The sequence below is a fragment of the Rhinolophus ferrumequinum genome, chromosome 13 (assembly GCF_004115265.2).
Source record: "Rhinolophus ferrumequinum isolate MPI-CBG mRhiFer1 chromosome 13, mRhiFer1_v1.p, whole genome shotgun sequence".
Lineage (NCBI taxonomy): Eukaryota > Metazoa > Chordata > Mammalia > Chiroptera > Rhinolophidae > Rhinolophus > Rhinolophus ferrumequinum.
The window spans coordinates 2349631-2375689 of NC_046296.1; the positions used below are offsets into that span (position 1 = coordinate 2349631).

The following is a 26059-nucleotide window of genomic DNA, read 5'->3' on the forward strand; positions in this document are numbered from 1 at the left end:
CCCAAAAGAAGTTTTTCCAGTGCAAAAGTTCAAATAGAACTTGAATGACTAGAAGACTGCTTAATGGGCTGTGAAAGTGTTCCACAGGACCAGGACAGTCTTCCCCTAAGCCAATCAGAAAGGTTGGGACCTGGGGCTGGCGGGTGGGGGAGATCTCTGAGCATTTCTAGGCTCCCTAGGCACCGGACTGCAACAGACTACAAGGATGCACTAGCTACAGGAAGAACCTGGAAAAGAGCCCCAGGCCCCGCTTTGGGGATTCTCAACTCGCACTTTCTGCTCGGAGAACTACACTCTTCACCCCACCCACTGCAGTCTCCTTTCACACCCCTCTCTACTCATACCCTTCTGTCCTGGGATCCAGGAACATTTGTCTCTGTATCCATCTCTGTGCTACCCCAGACTACCCCAGATGCGGGAAGGAAAGAGGAAACAGTAGCCAGAGCAGTTTAGCATTTGGTGGGGTGGGGGCAGATGACTGATTGGGAGAACAGCAAATGCCAGGGAACACCTGGATAAGAAAACTGCCAACAGGTAGTTCAATGCACCTTTGACCTCATGCAAGCATAAATGCCTTTTAATAATATACCACACGATGTGATAAGCTCAAAGAAGATGGAGAGATCATGATAGAAAAGGAGCAAGCACAAGAAGCAACCCACAGAATAACAACACGTGGAGAAAGCTAAGCCTACAACAGAAGCAGGCAGCCCAGTCCAGCGAGGAAGGAACTGGAGTGCCAGAGATGGTCCCAGCACTGCTGCTGCTGCCACTACCAGTCCCAGTACTGATGATGCTATTTAGTGTTTACAACATGCCCAGCAGTCTCCTAAGAATGTTATACATACCTATTCTCATTGAATTTTCACAACAAAACAAGCTTCCTGGATAGACACAAAGAGGAGACACATCAGACAGACTGGGGGGTGGGGGGATTCTGGCTCACCCACCAGCAGGTTAACCTCCCCATGTCTCAGTTTCCTCATATAGGAAATGGGATGATCATACCTACCCAGGATGGTTGTGAAAATTAGACATAATGAACTTAAGTGCCTACTCGAGGCTGTAATTAGTGTAATTAATCAGATTAAACAATCAAGAGTAAAGAACAGAAGAAAGAGTTGTAACTGAGTAGAAATGGTGACAGAGAAGCAGCAGTGGAAACGGGGCACAAAGCACACCTCCAGTGCAGGAGGCTGGGACTTGGAGAGTGAACGGAGCCTGCATTTGGCTCCCCACTTTGTGTGTCTGTGGGCAACTCGTATAAACGCTGAGTTTCAGTTTCCACCTCTACCAAGTGAGAGTATTAATATCTGTCCTTACTACATGGCAGGGTTGTTGTGAGGCCCGTAGAAGGAGATGGCACCTGAGTGTATTATTACAGGCAACGAGGTTATTGTAAATGTGTATATCTAGCTCAACAGATGGGGAAATCCACTTCCTCTCATTCTATTTCTCAGGTGGAATTAAAACACTCAACTAGTAGGACATGTCAAAGCGAGGCAATTACAGATGGCAAAGTCATTAAGTAGCATGTATCTCCTTTGGTCACCACTAACAGGATCTAAGTAATGTAATCTGATGTTGGAGGTCCGCTTCAAGCTTACTTACCTCCCACAACTTCCACCCTCCCATAAACCATCCCTTCTACCTGCTTTGTGCTTCCCTCCCTCCTTATGTCTGTGCTTATGCCTCTTAGGAACGGTTTCCTCTCATCTCCAACTGACTGTATCTTTGCCCTCCTTGGAAACCCAGTTTAAACGCTTCCATTGCATGAGGCAGTGATCCCTGCCTCCCTACACTGCCATGTTATCTTTTCCCACCCTACTTAGCACTTTTCTGCATTAAGATCAGTGGCATGTGTACAATCTCTCCCACTTATCATTGAGCTCGTCACGGGTGACAGGCAATGTGTCTTTTCACTCTTGATGGAAACCCGCCTCACTGTACAGCACAGGACCTTTCACGGAACAAATGGATAAAACCGGGGCAATAATGCATCAGTTCTTTCCACCTAATAACTTCTGAATCATTACAACAGTAGTTGACACATTTTAAGGTAAACAAGTATTTCAAGTATAAAGTAAAATAAAGCACCATGATCACAACAAAAGTTTATGTGGTGTGGGGGACGGAGGTGAGAAAACATATTCTGAGGCTTCTGCTTTCCAAATGGGGGTTAAAGGTAGTTTGAAAGGTGGTTTAATTATTTTGAATATGCATCTCTCCTCACTGGCCTCAGTCAGCTAAGAAAACACTTCCTGGAGAGTGACAGCCTAAGCCCAAAAGAGGGAGGAGACAGCGTTACTGTCCCAGCAGCAGGCGCTCAGGTGTCCCTGGTCCCCTTCCATGCACCTCATTAGTCAGGTGCATGGTCAGGTCTGTATCACGGACACGTCTCTCCCCTCCAGCAACCAGGCCTTTAACAAAATTCGCCTCCAAGCTTGCCAGCACCTCTCTCCCAGTAGGTGAGAGCACTAAATTTCAGCCCTCTGCCCGCCTCCCTCAGTAAACAGGTCCCCGCTTTGGCAGAGGGCTGTCACACTTGGCCAATGAGGCAGAAGTAAGCAGCAAATCGCAAAGTGTGTATGGGCTAATACTTGGGACTATTTCAAGGCCAATGTCCACTTAAGAACCCAAAACACGAAACTGCTCCTTCCTGTGCTTCCTGTGCGAAACTGCTTCTTCCTTCTTGACCAGAAGAAGTTGCTCTATCTGTCGCCCCCGCCCAGGTTCACAGGGAGGTGGTCACGACGCAGAGGTCAACTCTCCAACCCGGACACCCTCCCGAGCGTCCGCTCCCGATTCTCCCTACCCCGCGGGTCCAGCTCGCTCACCAATCTTGGCCAGGGAGGCCAGCAGGATCCACAGGGTGATCTCGAAGGGGATCTGCACATGGGGGTAATCCAGGGTGAACACTGGCAACCGGCTCTCCTCGAACGGCGTCGTTCCGGGGGCCACCACACTCGCGGGGCTGGGCGGGCTGGAGCTAGTGCCCATGGCCCTGGGCGCGTCCAGCAGGGTCTCAGCTAGGGTGCCCGCCGGCCCGGCCACCTGCAGGAGCAGCAGGAGCAGCAGCGGCGTGGGCGCCCGCAGGCTCCGCCCGGCTCCCGCCGGCTCCATGGGCTCTGCTGCCCGCGCGCCCGTGAGCCCACGTTCAGCCCCGGGAGCTCAGCGCATCGCGCCCGGCAGCGCCGCCCGCTGGACCCGCGCAGCGCGGGGCAGCGACAGCCGGCACTGGCCGCTGCCGCCGCGGGGCCGTGTATCTGCAGCCCACCGGCTCGGCCCCAGCCGGGTGCGCACCCTCTACCGTGCTTAGCCGCCCTCCGACGCCGGCCGCCGGTCCATGCCCGGTCCCGGCTCGCCGGCCACGGCTGCAGGCCCTGCCCCGGGCGGCCGGCGGGCGGGGGCGGGGGCGGGGCGGGCGCGGCGCCCGGGCCGCGGGGAGGGAGCACGCGAGCACCCGGCCGGGGCACCGCGCACCTGCCGGAGCCGGCCGGCGACACGGGGCCTCTGTGACCGCGGGGTCGGCAGCTGCGCTCCCCTCGCGCGGACACAACGCGCGGAGACCTGCCACCCCCGGAGCCAGCGAGCTCTGGGTGGAATTGCCGCGCCGGGCCCAAGGTAGCCGGAGCTGTCCCCGCCCCGGAGGCAGCGTCGGGCGTCCATCTAGTGAGGGGGCCGGCGCGACCCACGTGTGACTCCCTTTCCCGCACAGGCTCTGCGAGGGGACACCCGGGTCAACTGGGCGCGCAGGGGGCGCCGCAGGCTCAGGGTCTGAAGGAGATGCCGGGCCGCCCCGCGGGGGGACAATGGGGGGGGGCGCTACCCGCCTCTCCCGGGCGTCGCCTCCCCCGACCCGCCACGGAACTCTGCAGATGGCACAGAAAGTTTAGAAAAGCCTCATTTTGCTCCCCCTCCGAGAGTTATCGGATCGCGTCCCGGGCACTCTCTCAGCGCGCCGAAACGCCCTCTGCAGAACGCGCTGTTCCCACGCTCCCACCGAATCCGTTTCTTTTCCACCTCGTACTAGTGTACTAGTTTCACTCCTATCGCCACTGTCGCCTCCACTTTTCTTCTCCCTACCCCCGTCACGAAATAGAAAAAACATCTTTCTCTGTTTTCAGGCTTAGAGGTGCACATGTCCGGGAGCAACAAAAATATAATTATTTCGTGGAAAACCAGTGATTTGCCTAGCTTAGCTCAGATTGACTTGCTCCGCTAATTACAGGACGCGCTGTGGTGAGGAAAGGGAAGGAAAGGAAATGCGATTCTCCTTCTGGATCTAAAAGAGCTTTATCTTCCAGGCCAGCGTCCTCAGAAAGCGCAGCTTTCTTGCAAAGGCATCTTAGACTCACTGGGTGCAACCGTAGTGTCCCAGCATCTTACCACCAAAAACTGAAAGGAACATGAAATTAGAGCAGGAGTCACTCAAGTAACTGCAACAATTTTCCCTTCGATATTTAGGAAATAAAATCTTTCTCTTTTCTAAAGGTTTTAATGTGTCAAAATATGGCTCCTCCTATTAAACACCCAGCAGTTCAACATTCAAAGCAGATTTTTCTTTTTTTCAAAGGTCTAGCAAGGAATCCATGAGATGTCAGCAGAGGGTACAAGAAAAAAAAAAATCCTCCACCTGAGTAGAAGCAAACAAGGAACAGTCATGTTCTGACCTTGAAAGTAATACAGGGACAAATCCAAGATAAAATGAGAGAAGGAATCCAGGCGATGACACAGAACACTTCAGTTAATATTTTGCAAAGCATAGTGTTTCAAAAGTGCAAACAGAATTGAATGTAAGGATATGTTACCTTCTTAAAAAGAATCAATGAGCCATCCAAAAATCTGTCTCCCCTTCTCTGTTCACTGGAAATTTTCATGAAAGGTAGTTGCTTAACATTTCCTTGTGAGAAAACAAATGATACATACTTTTTTAAAAAATTGCATAGCTCTACACGGAAAAGCTCTGTGCAACACACTTGTATTTTTGTTAATCATCATCAAAAAAACCACATAGATACATTTTTGTACCCACTTTCTCAGTGAAGAACTACAGATGCAGAAGTGTTTAAAAACAAGCAAACAAACAGACTTACCCAAGTTTACAAATCAGAGTCCAGAAGGAAATCAAGCTTAGGCCTATCTATGCTAACACTGATTTTTATCCCACCCTCCACCCCATGACACTAGTTGACCCAAAACAGCAAGTTATTTCCTCAGGTGATGTTAAATAGAATAGTGGAGCGTGTTATAGGGATGTGCACAAAAGCCACAGCAGAATAAAATTTTATTTAGAGTAAGCACACCAAACCAGTGCTACTAGTTTAGTGAAATAATAAGAAGGTGAGGGCACATTAAGACAATTTCTAGGAGTTGGAGTCACCTGGATTACTTGTTTGTGCACCACAAACAAGAAGATGAATGACAAACTGATATTTCTGAGACCTTACTGCCCATAGTAGCTGCAGAAATGACAGACTCTAGTATCGCTTTCATTTTACAAATCTGTACTTTGGCAGTTAGTCATCAACTTCTTCCATTTGGAAAAATGCTCTTCTGTTTATTCTTATAAATGGAAAATGGAGGACTTAATTTAAAAAACACTCTTCGTCTTTTCCTGAAAGCAAATAAGAAGGAGAGTTAAATTACACCTCCCTGCTGACACAGACTGGGCTGAGCCATTTCTTCAAAGGGCTGTTTAGCTGGGAGCTCAGCCCCAGAAAATGGTAAAACACCACTCATCACTGTACCCATGGAATGACTGAAGGTGAGATCACATCTCTGTCAAGTTAAAATCCTTTAGTGGCTTCTCAGTGCCATTGGGGAAGACTAAAACCCTACAGTGACCTACCTGCTTTGACCTCTGCCTCTCCCTCAAACTACCTCACTCCTCTCCCTACCCCCTCCATGCTCTATGAATTCTGGCCAGTGGTGTGTGCTCCCTCTCATCTCAGGGCCTTTGCACATCCTGTTCCCTGTGCAGGGGAACCTTTTCTCTTCTCTGCTCTTTACCCTGTCAACTCCTCTTAGGGTCTCAGCTCAAGGGTAACCGACTCAAGGAGGTCTAACATGGCCCCTGCCTTTCTGGATTAATCAGAGACCCCTTTGATGCCCTGTGATGTCTCCCCATAACTTTCCTTCCTAGCACTTAATCATTTTACTTTTCTCCCGCTAGACTGAAAGGTCTGTGAAGGTAAGGATGAATGATCTGTTTGATTCACTCGTTTATCCTTAGCTCCTGGCAGAGTGCCGAGAGCACAGTAAGTACCCACTAAGAATGTGTTGGATGAATAAATGTATGATCTGACCAGGAATTCACAGCTGTCCTGCCTTGGAGATATGGGCTGCAGGCCTTTCTCATGGTTGCACCAGCTGTAGGATGGATATGAATGGTTCCACAGGAAATGTTTTCCTCCAATGATCCTGGTTCATATTTTGGGATCTCCCATGTCCTTTTATCCTTCCTATCCAAATGATGTGAAAATCCAATCACATAACAGAATTTCTAAGTATTTTAATGCATAATAATTACCTGATTTGAGATTGGCTTTCTCCTGGTTGCATAGAAAAGTTTCCTGGGAATTTAGGAAGCCTCTCAGAGAAACTGGCAAATCTTTTTTTCTCCCCTTTGAGCTAAAGTGGTCCGTTAGAATACGAATATATTTAATGGAATCCTGTAACAGGAATAATCATAGTCATCAAGCAGGACCTTATATCTGGCATAAAAAAAAGAAAATCACAGGATTTTGACATTTAGCTTATGAGAACAAATGTACCTTAAAAAATAAAAATGTGAGCTGTGCTAGGAGATTAGGATTATCACCTAGGGCAAAGCTGGTTTTAAATTCACCCCCACTCCACTCAAATCCTGCACTGCTGGAAGGAAGGGTCTGGAGGACTCAAGATTTAACTTTGTGTCTCTTGCCTCACAGAGCTTGGAGTTTTATGAAGTTGTTGAATGTGTACTTCCCGAGACCTTCTGTGTGAAGGAGCAGGCAGAGATCTCCAAAGGTTCAGTGTATTATTATCCCAGTTTTTCAGGAAGGTTGACAGGAGAGGAAGTCACTTCTTAAGTGGCAGTGCCCCTCTGCACCACAGCGGGGCGCCAGCACTCTCTCCACAAGCCAGCAGCTCCCTTAGCACCCAGGCAGGCCAGGCTAGGTGCTGGATCTGCAGCAGATCGCAAAAGAAATGTCTCCATGGTTAGGTACCAGCATATGATAGTCACCAGAGGACCTACTAATAGTTAGGTAATGCTTACAGATGATACTGTACTTTATTTTTTACACATTTTTATAATGTGCATGTTTTATCTCCTTCCTTCTTTGAAATCTGTATTGTACAACCGCTAACCCTTAGTGTTGTAATGACGTTTCAATTTAAAAGTCTTTGACTATAAAAAGTCAGTGCTCGTAGTATGGTTGACTTAATGATTTTGTTATTATAGTTGAAAATTCTTAATGTCGAAACTAACTTCATTTTTTTTTATTTTAAAGACAGTCCTCAGCAAAAGCCTAGAACCCTCTTCTTAGACAGCATCCCTGTCAAGCAGTGGGGTGAATGTTTTACTGGTGTGCGTGAAATTACATGTTTTTCTCTTTCTTTTTCACCAGAGGTATTTGTTTCATTTCAACAGAGAAATGTTTTCCTATCTGAAAAGCTACTTTCTACAAATTCAAGGTTATAAATAACAGCAGTCCTTTTAATATGGAAATCTTTAGTATATTTGAAATAAGATGCTGTCTTCAGATATTCAACCACTAAATCTTTCAGAGCCTCAGTGTTCCTCCATAAAATAAAAGACTCAGAATAAGAAGCTTTACGTTTCTTTATAAAAGGATTTGCAAATCTGGCATTTGAAAACAACACATCTGTGTAAAAAGGACACACACCTCCATCCTGTCTCACCCTCCTCAGTCACTGTAATGTCACGTGTGGGAGGAGATACTCCTTGTCCTTTAAACTCCACCAGGCTATGTCTGAACTCTGCGGTGCAATGCAGCCGCAAAACAAAGAGACAACCCATCGGAACCTCTAAATATTATCCATTATTGCATATAAGGCACTCATTAATCAATTCAGCAAATATTTATAGAGACTCTACAGTTGCGAGGCACTGCATCTAAAAGTCTCTTTGTGTTTTGGGAGACTCAGTAAATAACAGTACTTCTAGGGATTTTAGGGGAGGAAAAGTAATTTTCCCTCTGCCTTTTTGAGTTTTTAGCTGAGACTCCTGTAAGAAAAGGTTAACAAAAGAAAAGCAAGTAGAAGTTTATTGACATGTACAAGTATACCTCATGCATACATGAGAGATATCCAGGGGAAAATGATATTTCTCTGGGGTGGCTTAGAATTCAGGATGAAATACCATCTTTTTGTAGGGAAAGGGGTGGGAGGATGCAGCCTCTTAGGGAAGAGAAAATCATTTTTGGGAAAGATGAATTGGCCCTTAGAAGAACAGGTGGGAGATATGATAGTTTGTGATACAGTTTGTCTGGTGTCAATTTCTAGTCTCCTCTCCTGTAACGAGTCAATCTTTCCTGGTTGATGAAACTCTTACGGAGAAGATTTATGACAGTTGAGTTCCTTTTGTTTTTATGCAGATCAGGAGAGTTCAGAGGACTGTTTTTCAAGTCGTACAGCTCAAAATAATCAATGTACCAAAGTGGCAGATTTGGGGATGGCATTCTGCTATTCTTTAGGATCATGGCAAAGATGTTTCTAGAAACAGGAGTTAGAAATGAGGGGTACATTTGCAAATGCATAATTTGTTTAGTATTCCACAATTTAATCAACTGTTACCATACTGGAAATAGACAGAAATCTCACCAAAACCAAGTGTGGAAATAAAGGGATCAGAGTTGAAAACACCAGTTTTCATGCAAGCATCTTCATCCGCTTCTACTGACTGCTCTTTGATCTTGAGTAATTCCTTAAAGTTGTTTGAGTTTCCATTTATCTGACCAAAGGTCACTCTAAGAAAGCATGCTTGTGCAGATCTTATTTAATAAGAGTTCATTCTGAGAAAATGTCATCAGTTGCTTCCAGACTGTTCATAGAGAACTGTTCCTGTGGTTTCCTAGAGCTTCCCCAAAGGGCAAGAGCAAAATTTAGTGTACACACCTCTGAATGTCCACACCTCCTACAGTCCCTGAGCTTCTACAGTTCTTCTTATCAGCCTTAACACTTGAAAATGTCTTACAGAGTTGTCAGTTTGAAACTTAGTGTGTGCTACATTATGCCCTGCCTAACTTTGAGTTATGGATTCATTCATCCATCTATTCATTTATTCATTTGTACAACCAAACATCAAGTATTTATTTAACTATTTGAGGATCCACTATGTGCTAAGCTCTTGTTCCTGCAGGAGATAAACAGACAGATGGACCATACGAGTCTTTACCTTGACAACTATACAGCATGATAAGGATAGATAGAATAATAACAATAGCTAACATTTATTGAGCACCCACAATGAGACAGGCTCTTTTTAAACACTGTATCTATCATCTCATTAAATATATCTTAAACATTATACACAGTATAATATATAGTATACATAATACCTTAAAATTATAGATATCATTAGTACAACCTATTTCACAAATGAGGAAGTTTAAGACAGAAAAGTTATGTAACTTGCCCAAGGTCACACCGCTAGTCAAGATTTGAATACAGGTAACTTGACCCCAGAGACTACACCATAAACACTATGCTATAGAACAATGATGATGATGATGACAGTGATGGTGATAACGGTAATGATGGTGGTGATAGTGGTGGTGATGGCGGTAATGGTGGTGATAGTGGTGGTGATGGCGGTAATGGTGGTGATGGTGGTGGTGGTGATGGTGACGAGATGATGATGAATGATAACGATGGTGGTGATGATGATGGTGGTGTAATTATGATGTCAACACGAATTTAGAGTCTTTAGTATGTTTTTCTTTAACTCATTATTAACCAACAATCCTATGTAGTGAGCGTGATTTCCCCCAGTTTAGATATAAGAAATGCAAGACTCAAAAAAGTTAATAAAGTTGATCAAAAGCTATTCAGTCTCTAAGTGACAGAACTGAAACTAGAAAAGAAATCTCTTTTGACTCTTCTAGGCTGTTCATACACAGCCATGAGAGAGCCTCAAATGTGATACCACAAGAGAAACAAATATCAAAAGTTGTAGACATTCAGAAGTGGGAATCAGGAAGGAAACAGGGGCTTTAGCAGGTAGGGCTCTGGAGGCCCTGACAAAGATAGTAGCATTTACACTAAGATGGGAAATCTTTGAAAGGTTGAGCAGAAACAAATGAGATCTGAGTTCTATTTTAATGGGATTTCTCCAGTTCTTGACTTGAGAATGGACTCTAGGGGAGCAAGAACGAAAGTGGAGGTACAAGTTAGGGGAATTTCGTAACAATCCAGGCAAGAGGTGCTCTTAGTGTGACTCAGTGTAGTGGCTGGAAGGGTGGTAAGAAGTGGTTGGATTCTGATGATATTTGAATTCTAGATATATTTTGAAGGGAGAGCTAACATTATTACCTAAAAGACCAGATTTGGAAGGTGTGAGAGGAAAAAAAGGAATCTACATTAACTGTAAGCTTTTTTCTCTGAGCCACTGGAAGAATGGAGATGCCTTCAGAAAGTTCTGTTTCTTTAACACAGACAAGAAAGGTTGCAGAGGAAGTGGTTTAGAGAAATGTTTATCGAGAACTTTGGAGATGGTATGCTGAAGGTGTCTGTTAGACTTCCAAGTGGAAACGTCAAAGACAGTTAAGTGTTCAGGTTTGGGGTTTAGGGAGAAAACTCAGATTGGATATATAAATCTGTAAACATCAGCCAATAATAGAGTGTTGTATATAATTAAGGCAATACTGGGTGCTATTACAGAAAAACATGCCTCCTAAGCAACAGAGCTGAAACTTAAACCCCAAAGATTAGTAGCTTAAATCAATAAAAATTTCTCATTCCTTTAAAGTTTGATACACAATTGGGGGAGGGCGTATAGGCTTGACGGCGGGGTTCACACAGTCATTCAGGGACCTAAACTAATAGAAGTTTGCCAATTGGTATCATCACCTCACTAGGACAAAGGAAAAAGAAATTCTTCCAATGGGAAATTTTTGAGGAGTACACATCACTTCTGCTCATATTCCATTGACAAGAAATAGACTAGCGATCACAATTATTTGTGAAAAGAACTTGGAAACACAGTCTCTGGCTGGACAGGTTTTATCCCAAGCAACAACTCTACACTAAGGAAGGGGAGCACTACTCATTGGCAGTTAGCTGGACACCTCTTCCAGGGGGAACACCAAGACCACCTATGGAGAGAGTGCAGAAGGAGAAAAGAAGAAGTGCGAAGACTGAGACACATGACATGCCAACACTTGCAAGTTAGGGAGTTGATGAAGAACTGGTAAGGAAAAAAAACAAAAACAAAAAACGATTGAGAAAATAAGAGGAAACTCAGATGAGGACTTTGTCCGTGAAGTTAAATAGAGTATTTCATGCACTGGAGAGTGAATAATAGTATCAAATGCCACTGATGGGTCAAATTTAAGTTGAAGACCAAAACAGGTCCTTTGATTTGGGAACATGGAGGTTTGGGGACCTTGAGAAGAACAATTTTGGTAGATAGAGTTGTAGATAGAAAATCCTGACAGGTTTAAGAGAGAAGTGAGAGAAAGTCAGTTATCAGCATCTGTTTCTAGGAATTTTACTGTATGGAGAAGGAAATAAACAGGGCAATTGCCAGAGGGAAACACGGTGACAAAGAAAGAAAATATTGCCAAGACTGGAGAAATAACAGCATATTTGCATAGTGACGGGAATGATCCCATGAAAAGGCGGGATAATGGATGAGTTAGAGGAGAAAAAGGGAAATTGCTGAAGCACTATTCTGGTTACATGAGAGGGACGGTGTCTCGTGTGCTGGTCGAGGGATGGGGCTGGGCTAGGAGCAAGGACAAAGCCACAACCACAGAAACAGGACGGGCACAGAGACAGGTCGGTGAACATCTGTATTGAGAGTAGTTTAATAAGTTCTCGTCTCACCACTTCCAGTTTTCCTTGAGGGTGAGGATGGGAAAAGAGACATTGGAGATTTGAGGAGCAGAATGAAACTATGAAAAGCTTGTTAAGGAGAATGGAAGAGAGAATGACTACTGATATAAATTATGCATTCCAAACAGGATTAGAGTACACTGAGGTTAGTAACCATGCATGTAACATGGAACCAGTCAGCTCAGCTGTGTGTTTTCTGTATCTGTATTTTCTTGTACAGGTGGAGGCGCGCAGTGGGCAGAGATCAGGTTAACTCACATCATAGTTTCACAAGTCACATGAAGGAGCAAGGCAGTTGAGAGATTGTGCAAAGAAGTGGTATAATGATGGAGCACAGCGTTTAAGTCAGGTAGGATCAGTGGATTGCAGGTACCATGGAAGCAAACATTGATGCAGTCAGGGTACTAAAGGGAGTCAACTGGAAAGATAAGAAAGGGGAAGTAGAGAAAGGAAGGCTTAACCTTCCATTTGAATTTATTTATGAATTTGTTTATTTTAATGTATACTTTAGTTTATGAGAAGAGGGCTGCAAAAGGTAAATGTAATTAATTTGTGCAATGTGTTCATGCATTGATTTATTCATCAATAAATGATTATTCAACTGAGTTTTTAGACATTGTGACAGACACTCATAATTGTACAACATCACTCATTTTAACTAATGAAGCTCTCTTTCTCATGGACTGGCATAAAGCTCACATGGTAATTCAAGCTTGAAGTTCTGGCTCCAGAATCAAATGAACATCCTGTAGAAACTGGCCTTGGAAACTCAAATTTATAAACTAATGTAGATCGCCAAGTGGCTATTGCACAGAAACACAGCCTTGGATTTCTTCAGAATTCTGTACCTGAGTAAAATGTGCTATTTGTATTAAATAGTAACTTATCCCTAATACAAGCACATACATTTCAAAAACTATACAAATTTAGAGCAAGATTTGAATACCCTAAAGTGCTGAACTCAATAAAATATTTCCTAATAAATTCCAGTGCTTACTTAATCTGAGCTAGAATTCACCCAGACTATTTAAAAAAAAAAAAAATTACCCTGACCTCTTTATAGGAACCTACTTCCTTCTGGGTTATAGACACTGCTTAGAGATAGTTTTGTCAATCTTGGAATTCTGAGGACTATTCTGAGGAGCCCTTAATTAGTTGCTTACAAGACAACCCATGACTGTCTCGCTGTATTCATTCACGACATCCATCCATTGTCGTCCCCACCCATTGATTTGTGTACCTCCTGTGTAGAATGTGAGCTTATGGAGCAGAAGCTGTGGTGTTTGGTAGAATGGTGGCACAGAGGCAACACTCAGCCCGTGCTGAAATGAGTGAAAATTCCGTGGCTGGCCTTGATCTGCTGCCTGGTCATTTCCTATTTAATTCTCCGAGTATTCTTTTTCATTCTGTTTGTCATACTCACTCCTTGCAGTTTTGTCTAAAATCTCCTTCAATCTTTTCACAGACTTTTCTCATTCTTGAAAAGTATCCAGAGAAAGAAAAGGAAATTGAGCCATATAATATGTAAATCCTAGCTTAGCACTGGCTTCTTCTACTCAAGAGTCCTGGGAGCGGCCTCACAAATTGTGACTGTCCCACTCATGGCTTCCCTCCGCAGGGTAGGACAAACACTTTCCCTTTTACCCTTTTAAATTCTTCTGGTTTGGACTAATAATCAAATTAACATCAGGCAGATTAACAGGAGAAAATAACAAGATGTATTACGTATGTACACACAGGTGTTCCATAAAAATATTGGGCCCGAGGGCGTATCGAACAAGTAAGGCTTAAATGCCATGTTGAGAGGAGAAAGGGGTGTGTAGGGGTGGGGTGAGGGTGGAGCTTTGGGACTTCAAAGGGAAGGAAGGCAATTCATGGAGATAGAAAAGCAAATGTTTGGTAAATAAATGTTTGCTGGGCCTTCTTTAACAATGGGACACAGAGAGGACTTTCATCAAAGGAGTCTTACTAGGTTCCTCCCTGTCTACCATACTTAGTTCATATTAAACTACAGTTATGTATGATGATAGTTCCCTTCCTGGATCAGGGCCTCTGTCTAAATTCCTTTAGGCAGTAAAGGGGGAGATCAAAGATTTTTCTTGAGTCTTTTGTTTCTTGAAAATAACCAGCTTAAAATAATCAATATCTCAAAAGATATATTGTGGGGGGTGGGGGAGGAACTCTACTTCCCCTCACCTCCTGAGGTGAACATAACTGCGTGGACCAACAATGCTTCAGCTCAGTGGTCTGCTTCTGGAGTTGCGGAACCAACCAGTCTTCAAGCAATTTGTGTTCATACAAGTAGCAAAATAATAGACATTGAAACATAACATAGAGTAGGTTCTTCAAAGAGCACTGCTTGGTGAGTCGTTAAGTTTGCCCACAGAGCACAGCTATTGTTAGGCAAATGAACAAAGTCATCTCAAGTAAAGGTGAGGGTGAGCACAGATTGGGGTGGTCACCAAGTCTCGATTCTCTGAATATGCCCTTCTGATCCCAAAGCCAGTATATCAGCAGAGAGAAGCTTCCCTCTGTTTTTTCTTGTCCCTGGGGGTAGGAGGTAGGGGGATTAAAGCTTAGGTTGAAGATGTCAGTTACCTAAATTGAAAGGAAATGAAACAATCGATTTCTATGAAAACCTCAATGCAAAGTATAAAAGCAATTGCATACCTCAATTCAGGTGACTGCCAATTCCTTTGCCCCTGTTTATGTTACCCTTTCCAATGGAGTTTATTGCAAAGCTTCCTTCAGAAAAATAAAATGTCTTCCATTCAAAGTGGAACATCTCCAATCCTAAAATGAAACTGTTACTGTAATCATCTGTCTATGGCTGCCTGAGTTCCAGGACTGTGCCTATAGCACAGTAGATACAAATTATTCTAGATGAGTTAAACCTTTGTATTTTAAGCCTTGAGTATATAAAAACTGATCTCAAATTTATTATGACAATGGGAGAAAAAAATATATATGAACCTGATATATATATAAAAGCAGGACCTTAGGAAACCAGGATAAAGACAGTTCTTATCACCTCAAGTAAGGGTTTCCTTTGGAAAGAAAGTTGGAAATTAATGCAGAACCATGCTGTACAGTACTTCTAATTTGATTAATATGCTACTTACATTTTAAGTTTTTTACATTTTTAGAAAACAATATATATTTCCTGTTTATGCCACAATCTCAGGGAGAGAATATTTGGCTCGTTCTGGGCTTCGAGAAATGAGACAATTCAGATATTAATACATTGTTTGCAAAGATACTTGACACAGCTTCCACACAAATTGTGTTTGAAATCTCAAGAAAGTTTTACTCCCTAAAACTACTTTTAAATGCATATTTCATAATACGCATTTAACATATTTAAAATGCATATTTTGTGATACACGTTTAGTATATTTAATGCTATTCTAGGTTAGGATACAGATTTAATTTTATGAAACATACTATAAGAGCTTTGGAGAGATAACTATAATTAGGCAACCTAACATGGTTGCCTATAACAGGGATGATGATGACGATAATACCTTTCTGTTGTATTGTAACAGTATATTTCCAATAAAATAGGCAAACGTACTATAAACATCCAAAAGGAGATTGATTTATGAAAGGCATTGTGACAACATCAATGACTCAAAGATGCATAATCATTGACCCTGGGCGTGAAATTTCACAAAGCAGTGAGGCTTTCTGAGAATTCTATTGAGGAGGTAAAGTCATCCTTTTATAAATATCCCCTTTTCTGGAATAATTGATCAAATATTAAACAATTGTTTATCAGTGCTTATTATTGTTACCATTCCTCTGGTGATTCATCATAAAATTTATACTTATATTTTTGTCTTGAACTTGTCTTTAACTTTATAAGTGTGAATATCTTTTTTTATCCTGGAATTGTCATAGAAAAAAGTGATATGCACAATCAAATGTGTGTACAAAAGAAAGACTAACGAAGAAAACATGGTAAGTATCATGAATGTGCATAAGATTTATGCAGGTCCATATGTGAGCACATTTCTACAGCTTCCCAGAACTCAATTTCTTTACTTCTTCATTTTTGAAATTGGAGCAATGATGTCTACACCAGAGAACTGCTGCCAGGATGGATTGTAAAAACATGTTACACACCTCGCACAGGTCTGCGCAGAGTATACAGAGTATACTAACTAACTACATATAAACAGAGTATACTTTAACTACATATAAACAGTTCTCCCTACATGGCTCCTGGAGGTCCCTGCCCGAAGTTTCTCTGTATCACATGATGCAAAACCTAATGACCATCCATAGTGTTCAGTAACACTTGGGTCCTATATGAATCCCATGGAACTATAAGAATATATATTTAGACTAGGCCTCCTTCCACTTACACAGGTGGTAACCAGTCCAAACTTGTAGAAGTATAGCATAACTCCTTCACAAGTGTGATTAGGAAACAGAATTCTTTGTCTTTATGGATCCAAGAGACTTAAATTGTCAATGGGTCGGAATCACCTTGCGATCTTACTTATAGTTTTCGAATTACTTGGACACTATGGAAACAATCAGAAGGAAATAAAAATGAATGGGGGAAGGGTAATTGACCAAAGCACCAGTCTATACTGTGTCCTCAGTTTACCAATTTTACTTTGATTCTATAAATATATTGGCTATTAAGCATGGCAAATGCTATTAGGTATGCAAACACTAAGAATCCCACTTCTGTTCTACAGTACTTAATTTCATGTCTATTTAGGTTTAAATTCAGACCTATTCAGGTTTGAGTTCTAGATTAAATTAAGGTCTACTCAGATTTGTTTCCAACTATTTGAAAATGTTGACATAGATACTAAGCTAAGGAGTTAATGGCTCAGTTATCTAGGAACCCTGTGTAGTCCTTGAAGTTAAAGGTTAGCAGAAAGGACTTCCAACAACGATGTGTTGGGAGGACACACACTGCAGCCATCAAAGGGGCTGCCTGTGAAAGTGACACTGCTTTCTCAGGTGTTTGTGTTTAGCAGCTGTATCACGGCTCTACAACACATGATTCTGGCTTATAAACTGGAACCAGATGAATCACTGAAACTGAAAGGGCTGAGATGACTTTTTAGTAATAATTCTGGTGAAATGGGACTAAACAGTACAAGAAAATAAGGACATGAAATGTCCTTATTCCAGCTCTGGGGAATAGTATCTTCAACCCTTCTCTTTTCATAAACTAATCTCAGGGTAACAAACTGGAAAAGGAAGATACTGAAAAAGAAAAAAGCTCGGTCTTACTCTTGTGAGGAAAATTTACACACATATATACACACGCACACGTATGCACACATGTGTACATACATGATCTTTTCCACTCCACCAGTTGCATTTACAAGAGAATGAAATCCTAAAAAATGCATGGAGTTGCCCAAAGATCAGTGCCACATCCAAGTAAAGAATTCTGACCTTGTAATTCATATCTGGGCCTCTTCGTATTCAGCTTAATAGCCCTGGTAGCTTGATGGTCCAAATAGGTTAATGTACCTTAAAAGTTTCCAGTATCTATCTGGGATTAACTAGAAAGTCAGTGAACACGTGGCCTAAATAAAAATGCTACATGAATAAAACATAATCACAGATGTTCAAGTATGAGATTTCACACTGGATTGTCATCATGGAATATTTTTATCCAAGTAAATGAGATTCAGGAGAAATGAGCTAAGGACAGAAGAGAAATGATATTTCTGATCCCATAGAATGTAGGAACCTCCTGGTCAATCCATCCTCCTGACCTATTGAAAAGAGAGAATTGTCTTGATTTTCCATGAAAATACAGGCTCAGTCAGAGGTTGAAAGCAAATCTAGCTAAACCCAAGAAACTTGACTTTGTAACACACACACACACACACACACACACACACACACACACACACACACACAGAGCTCAGCTGTGGCCTGGATTCTCCACAGGGAAGTCTGCTGACACCAGCACCTGCTGCCTCCCATGCCCTATTTTCTAGCCTCACACAAGCTCTCGCCTGCCCCTCTTCCGGAAAACAGCTGCAGAAAGGAGGGCTCAAGTGACTAAGCACAATTTACCACGTGGTAAAGCCTAGGACCAAGGTCAGCTGTGATAAGAATCTCCATAGTTGTTGATCAGGAGAGAGCAAAATTAGAAATCTCAACCCAGGTTTCCGCCCCTCCCCCGTTCTATATTTACTCACTTAACGATATCATCATTACTTTTTTAAACTTTGGGCACCTAACGACAAGGGAGAACTTTTTAAAAATTATATGGATGAACGAATTAAAAGGAAGAAATGGTTATGTCAGCTATCACTTTTTTCCTAAATTACTTGTCTGATTCGCTTACTTGTCCATTTAGTTTTTCTGATTCCTATATGATCATGACTCTCTAGTTTTATGTAAGGTCCAAAGTATGAGTTATATTCAAGTACATAATACATATTTTTAAATTTACTTATTTCTTCATCAGTTCTGTATGTTTATGTGTTTTGTCTTCCCTTTTATGTTTTTGTCAAAAAGAGGCAAGGAAAGTAAAATTATTGCTTAGGGTGGGCAGGGACGGGCCGTGTGCTTTTCATAGGTTTTTTTTTCTCATGGTGTCCCTGTATCTTCTCCCTCCTCTTCCTACTTCTTCCTCTTCCTCTTCTTTCTCCCTCTGTCCTTTTTACTTTTACACACACACACACACACACACACACACACACATACATACAAACAAATCTCAATTTGAACTATGTATAGAGAATTAAATGATTCTAATTTATGATAATATATTGATATCTAGCTCACTCTATTGATCTATTTACCTACCTACCTACCTGCCTACCTACCTACCTCCATCCCCATAACTTTTCCACATCTAAATAAGGAGGCATGCTTCATTGTCTTTATAATCCAATCCAAATCTAATCTGCTCCAGTGTTTTACTGCATTTTTAGCTGGTCAGAAAGTGCTCTCTGATTCCTCTCAACTTCTCCATGTCATCAACATCATTTGCTATGGTTCTGGAGCAGAAATATTATAGGATTTAGGCTTGTAACAATGACAAGGAAAACCTGGAAATAAGACTGCAAGGGAAAAAAAGGACATGTCTGTTTACCTAAAAATAGTACTTAAGCTGTATTCACAAGAATGAATCATTTGGCTTAAAGTTAAATCATTTCTAACAACTGATGGGCCTCACTACCTGAGTCATAGTGAGATTGAGTATGAAAGCAGCCAAAATATATGAAATATTTTGGCTCACTCACCTTGTGTATATTCAACTCAAGGTAAGAGTTAGGTTACATATGAAAAACAAGCCTACAGTACAATCCAGTTCTTACCACTTCAGAACCAGTTCTTATATACCTGTTCCTAAGACCTGTTGTTTAATTCACAGACATCAAATAAAGCTGTAAAACCAGTTCCTCTATTAGACTGCAACAAGAAGACAAGAGCCTACTTTTATAAATCTTTTTATTAGATTATGCAATTGTCCCTGGAGGTAGACCTGCATTCTTCTACTAGTACCTGGATTCCACCTTTTATGACTAAATAGCTCCCATTTAAACAACCCATGAATTATTGGTTGCAAGAGGCTTTATTGTAATTTATGAATTGAATGGCATCCTCTTCTGGGTTAACACCAACATCTTATTGTGTTTCTATCCTGAGAAGTGTTTACACTCTGGGAAATGGGAAACTGCTTCATCGCGCATGGTTGTATCTTGATCCAAAAGGCCATACTTGAAATGATGCCTCTTTTAAATATGTTTCCTAGCTAGATGTATTAACCTATAAAATGTTGATATATACACATTTTTCTCAAAAACTTTGAAGGTGTCACGGTAAATTACCATATCACTATCTGTATAGGTTATGTCCCTAGATATTTGGACAGAGAGAACAGGAAAAACAAATTCTCTGTCCCCACTCAAGTCACCAGCAAGCAAACATAAGAATGTCAATAAGAGATTGAGCCATTAAACATGCATTATTATGGGAAAACCCATTTGTATTTCTTTATCATTGATTAAAAAGTTGACTATTTTTGAGAAACATCCAAAGTCACCAAAATTCTGAAATTTTCAATCAATTCTAGGAAAATCTTTATATTACAAAATGAAGGATTTGTTTAGAGCAAAATACATCCAACATTCTAAAATCCTTTGCTCTGTTGTCCTTCTGGCAGACACTTGGAAAACCCCTTACCTGGATCAAGCCAAATGTCTGCTTTCTCTGCGCATGCACCTAAACACTGGTGCAAAAGGGCACACCCACTGAGATTTGAGACATAATAAATTCACAGTGTTCACCATTCCTGGGCCTTGAATGCTGCCACAACAACAACTAGCTTTTTTAAGTTTTCTCTCCCATTTTTGTTTTTTCCCCAAATCTTCTCTACTTTCCTCAAGGATAATACTTCGTCTTCTCTCCACACCACTCTACCCTCCTGTAAGAAAGAGAGAAAGAAGGAAAGAAAGAAAGAAAGAAAGAAAGAAAGAAAGAAAGAAAGAAAGAAAGAAAGAAAGAAAGAAAGAAAGAAGAAAGGAGACACCTTTCAACAAGAACTCTCTCACATATGCAGATTAATCATTTATTTGCTTTCACACACACTTTTTCTTTTTCTCTACTGAAAGGGGTCTCGATTCCTATCTAAATGTTGTTCTTCCATCTCTGCTTCAAATCTCATTCTCTTGGGTCTTGTCAAGAATAGCACTACACTGATGATTCACCTGCTTTTTGCTATTCGATCTCCTCCCTACAAGCAGGCGTCCACATTTCCTCCATCACCTTTCTCTTAGGGTTTTGGCTGCACTTTTTGGCCTCCCTGGCAAGATCCCCTTATCTGCTGATTGATATTTCTCATCATTCTGCCATCATTCTTCTTTGACTCTCCATGAGCCTTTTTACCCTCTCCCTTGGTGTTCAAATCTGGCAATACTTGTGATACATAAATCTACCACCAGCCCTAAATTCCCTACTAAACTTCAGATTTATGTTTACTTCTAACTGCAAGACAATGCTTCCTAGATATCTTACAGGTGTTAAAAACAAGACAACAGGTCCAACATGGAGTTGCTTATGGTACGCCCCCATGTCACCAAAGTGAGACTTTACTGAATTACAGTTTTGGCTCTCCCAGAAATGGGATCTTAACCCACTCAATCAGGAATCACCTGACCAGCTCTAATTGGGAAATTCGCCTGATCCATCCTGCTATTGCCTAAAGGAAAGTGACCTTGCCATAAACAATCCACTTTTTCGCTTGGTATAACCCTTGTTCCTGCTCCCTTCTGCCTATAAAAGTCTTTCATTTTGTACACCTGAAACTAATAATAATTGTTTTTAAAAGTCTTTCATTTTGTACAGCTCCCTGGAGCGCCTTTTTATCTGCTAGACTGGATGCTGCCCCATTTGAAATGATTTTTGCTCAAAATATTTAACCTGCCTCAATTTATCTTCTAACACAGGTAACTCAATATTTTTAGAATAAAATCTGTTATCTATTCCTCTCATCAATGCAATGCAATCCTTTCCTTGAATCTTTATTCCATTAAATGCAAGACCATCTGATTGATCAAGAAACTGGCATTATATTTGATTTTTTACTCTCCCTTACATCCTCCGTAAATTCTAACTCCCATGCTTCTCACTGTGACTCCCAAATATCACGGGAATCCATTCACATCTGTCCATGCCTCACACACCCGCTTGGTCTACCAATCCCTCTAGACTCCCTGCCTCCACTTCCGAGAGCCACTCCGCACCGCATTCTGTGCTCATAGTAATCTTTCCATTCAAACTCCATGCTCCGTTTAACTACTTTAAATTCTAAGTCATCAGACCGTCCATCACCTCTAGCACATGCTAATGAATTCCTCCACCTTTGCCTTTATTTATTTATTTATTTATTTATTTATTTATTTATTTATTTATCTATTTATTTATTTATTTATTTATTTAAGAGCTGGGGTCTTGCTCTGTGGCCCAGTGCAGTGTCTATTCACAGGCGCGATCCCACTACTGACCAGCACGGGATCTTTGACCTGCTCCGTTTCCGACCTGGGCAGGTTCACCCTTCCTTAGGCAACCTGCTGTCCCCCGCTCCAGGGAGGTCACCGTATTGATGCCGAAAGGCACCGCGCACTACAGCCCAGAACTCCTGGGCTCACACGACCCTCCTGCCTCAGCCTCTCGCCTCCGGAGAAGCTGGGATGACAGGGGGGCGCCACCACGCCGGGCCACCTTTGCCTTCTAAACTCACATATATTCCTTTGCCTTTAGCTGAGATGTGCTTTTCTTTGTAAAACCTTCCTTCACACGCTGAGCCTGGGTAAACTGCCCTGTCAGTGGGCTCCTTTAGCATTCTACCAAATGGAAGCGTTTTATTCGGTTGGTGCAAAAGTAATTGCGGTTTACAAGGTTAAAAATAATGGCAAAAACTACAATTACTTTTGCACCAACCTAATACTTGGTTGTCTCCATCCAAGTCTGACTTTCAGAAACTCTGCCTGTCTTGTTTACTGTTATGGTTCTAGAACTTAGCACACAGTACCTGGCACATAGAAAGCACATCAAATAACTATTAAATAAATTCATAAAAGACATAACTGCTTTAGGACTCTCAAAGACTAAATGGAAATAAGTTGGGTGGAGGGAGGGACATCAAGCTCTCAGCAAGACAGTGAATGAGGGTAAAATATTCTACAAATGATTCATAATGTCTATTATCTATCATAAATTCTTTAAAAGTGCATTTATAAACGTATGACTTTTACAGGTGTGTGATAGATTTCATTCATTCCCATTCTCCACTCCTCCCTGTATCATGCCATTTGTCAAGTAATTTTGCAAAGGTCTCTAACTGTGGGCAGGGGTGTTTCCCCACCTCTTAACTCTGCTTTCAGCCCAAGGCATATGTTGGTCAATAGATTGATGTGAAAGTGACACTATGTCATTCTAACTCAAGAAACCTTGCATGTTTCTGCTGGTCTTTTGGTGCCTCAGCCATTCTCATGAGAAGAGAATGGCTGTGCTAGCCCACTGATTTGAGGAGAATGACAGACCCACAGAGATCCATGGAATCCCCTCCTTTGCTGGATGGAGTGGCAGGGGGGAGGCAGTCAGAACCCTATAGTTTCCACAGAGACTTTGGACTCTACCTCCTACTCCAAAGACACAGGATGGTGCAGTCCTTCACAGAGCCGTCCTTAGGTAACTGGAGGTGTCAAAATGGGGGATGGATGCTGGGCAGCCGAAAATTGACAAATATCAACTACGACTTAATTCATAATTAATTAATTTCAAATTGATACAAGATGGAGATTAATTTTCTTTTACCTATAAGACTGGCAAAGATTAGAAGGTGTATAGTATTGTCACTAAGGGTGCTGAAAGGGAGTCTCCTAGTCTGTGGGTTGTCGGTAAACTGATTTAATTGATTTCGGGGGCAATTTGGTAATAACTATCAAACTTAAAACTGTACGATCGCTTTGAACCTTCAATTTACTTTCTATTGAAGGTTCATATTCCTTCCTAGCACATACCTGCAAAATGAATTTGCAAGGGTAATCACTGCTTATAAAAGGGAAGACAGATGAGAAACAATTTTTTTTTATTTGTTTCAGGTGTACAAAACGATGTAATAGCTAGACATTTAAACCCCTCACAAAGTGATAACCCCCCTGGCCCATCTACTATCCTTCTGACATGGTATATAGCTGCTACAATACCATTGACTATGCTGTCTATTCCCTATGCTGTACTCCGCATCCCATAAATATTACATATATATATTCTATTTATATATATATTAATTATAGTTGACAATCAATATTCTTCAGCTTCAGCCTCAGGTGCACAGTGCAGTGGTCAGGCGTTGACACAGTCCATGAAGTGAACTCCCTAATAAGATAAGTGCCCATTTACATTAAGTGTTCATCAATAGAAGATAAACAATTTAAATTAAGTGTTCATCAATAGAAATAGTGTCAAGTAAATTATGGTACCTCCAAACAATGAAAAGCTTTTAAAAACTTTGTAGATATGAAAAGGTCTCTGAAGACTTTCTTGTGTTAAAAAAGCCAATTGCAAAAAAGCTTGCACAGTATGTACACATTTGTTAAAGTAAAAATGTTAAAAACAAAAGATTGGATAGAAGGGAGACATATATAACATCTATGCTTATATATATATATATGAATAGACATTTTCTTAAAGTAGTCACAAGAAACTGTCAATCAGTTTTGCTTCTGGATAAGCAACTGTAGATTTGGAGTAGGAAGGAGACCTTTCATTGTAGATCCTATTTAGTGTTGTAAAAGAATGACTGTATTACTTTTTCAAGTGAATAAAATAAAATAAAGGAATTTTACATTGCATCTCTTTGTAAGTTGAATATCCAACGTCTTATCTTTTACTGAAGGAAATACCATAGTAGTCGGTAAGAATAGTCAAACAGTTTAAACAAACATAGATTATTGCAAAATCCATAATAACTCTAAGCACTTAATATTAGTTATATATAAATTTTATAACTTCCATGGTGCTTACTGACAGGAAACTCCACTTTAGGAACTTGAAAACTGAGAATCAGAGAAGTGAAGTCATTGAGACATCAGAGCGGAGCCAGCCAAGGTGGGGTCATGGGGTTTGCAGACAACTAATCAGACTGCTAATTCCCATTTGTCCCAGGTACTACTGATCTGAGACATCAACTTTCTCATTTTCTAGCTAAGATTCAATGCAAGCTTAACTAGAATAAATTGTGTTGTTTCCCTCAGTTCTGTTGGACTGGTTTCCACATCGTTTTGTAAAGAAACTTGGCACTAATGGACTGAAGGAATTGGCTCCTCCGATTGACCAGTTTCTTAGCAGATTAATAAACATCAAGGAATTTTCTATTTGAAATTCTTGTTTGGTGAATTCTACAAAATTCTTGGATGTCAAATCGAGGATTAATTTTAAAATTTACCATATTGAGAGTCTATTTTGTTATTACAGATGCAAAATTTTAGAAGTCAGATTTTTAACACTACCTTTGAGAATACGTATTAACCTGAATGTGAGAAAAGAGAAAATGAAGTCCCCCATTTTGATTATGTATTTAAGTAGTTACACTGAGAAAACACAATGTTTCATTATTTTAGGCTATGATTAATAGAATACGTTATTAAATAATTGAGTTAGCTATATTTAGTCTTCCTCATATCAACAACTAAAAATGAGCAATTCACCTAGGAAAAAAAGGGCAAACAAATGGCTTTGGTGATAGCATTTTCTTCCTAAGCGTCTAAATTTAGTTTAAAATGTGGTACTAAATAGTTTAATAGTGGTTAGACATATTTGCAAGCTTTATTTAAAAATATTGACTCTTAATTATGTAGGCAGATCTAAAGCATTTGAAGTAAAAACACTTACTTTTTTTGTGCAATGTTATTTGTGTCAAGTGCCTTTTTATTAATAATTATTGCTTTAAAATGCTATTGGTTTATCTTACTAGCTTCTCACATTCTATTATGTTAATTGGAAGCTCTATTTTAAGATATTAATCTATATCCCTGTGCAATCATGTTATATGGTACCAAAAACAGAAAAACAAGCAAAAACACTGTCATTCCACAAATTGTTTGTAGGTGAGCAGTAATGACCTGATGATACAGTGATTTACATGCATTTTAAATAAAACCTCCTTGAGTCCTCAACTACCGCAAGAAGGGTGTTCCCATCAAATGTTTTAATTTTTGAGTTTGGGTGAATATTTTCCCCCTCGATACTCAAGATCACTGAACTAGAGTACTGATTTGCCAATAGCTGTTACCTGCCTGCTGTCATATATTTTGATCGGTATTATAAACATGCACAGATGTAGGGCTTTGCATTTCTATATGAGGCCCTCACCCAGGTTGCCAGATTTTGCAGGGTGCCCACTTAAATTTGAATCACAAATAAACAATGAATAATTGTTTATTGGGGGTATATCTCCTATGTTCCTCTGAAATTCAAATTAAACTGGGCACCCCATCCA

General features: G+C 41.0%; 1 protein-coding gene across 1 annotated transcript in view; it reads right to left on the reverse strand.

Moving 5' to 3' along the window:
• Positions 1-3362, reverse strand: part of SLC9A2 (solute carrier family 9 member A2) — a 77673-nt gene extending 74311 nt beyond the window's left edge. The window contains exon 1 of the mRNA XM_033125646.1: positions 2838-3362. Coding sequence (XP_032981537.1) covers positions 2838-3123 — 286 coding nt within the window. The 5' untranslated portion in view covers positions 3124-3362. The remainder of the gene's footprint in view (positions 1-2837) is intronic.
• Between the last annotated feature and the right edge of the window lie 22697 nt (positions 3363-26059).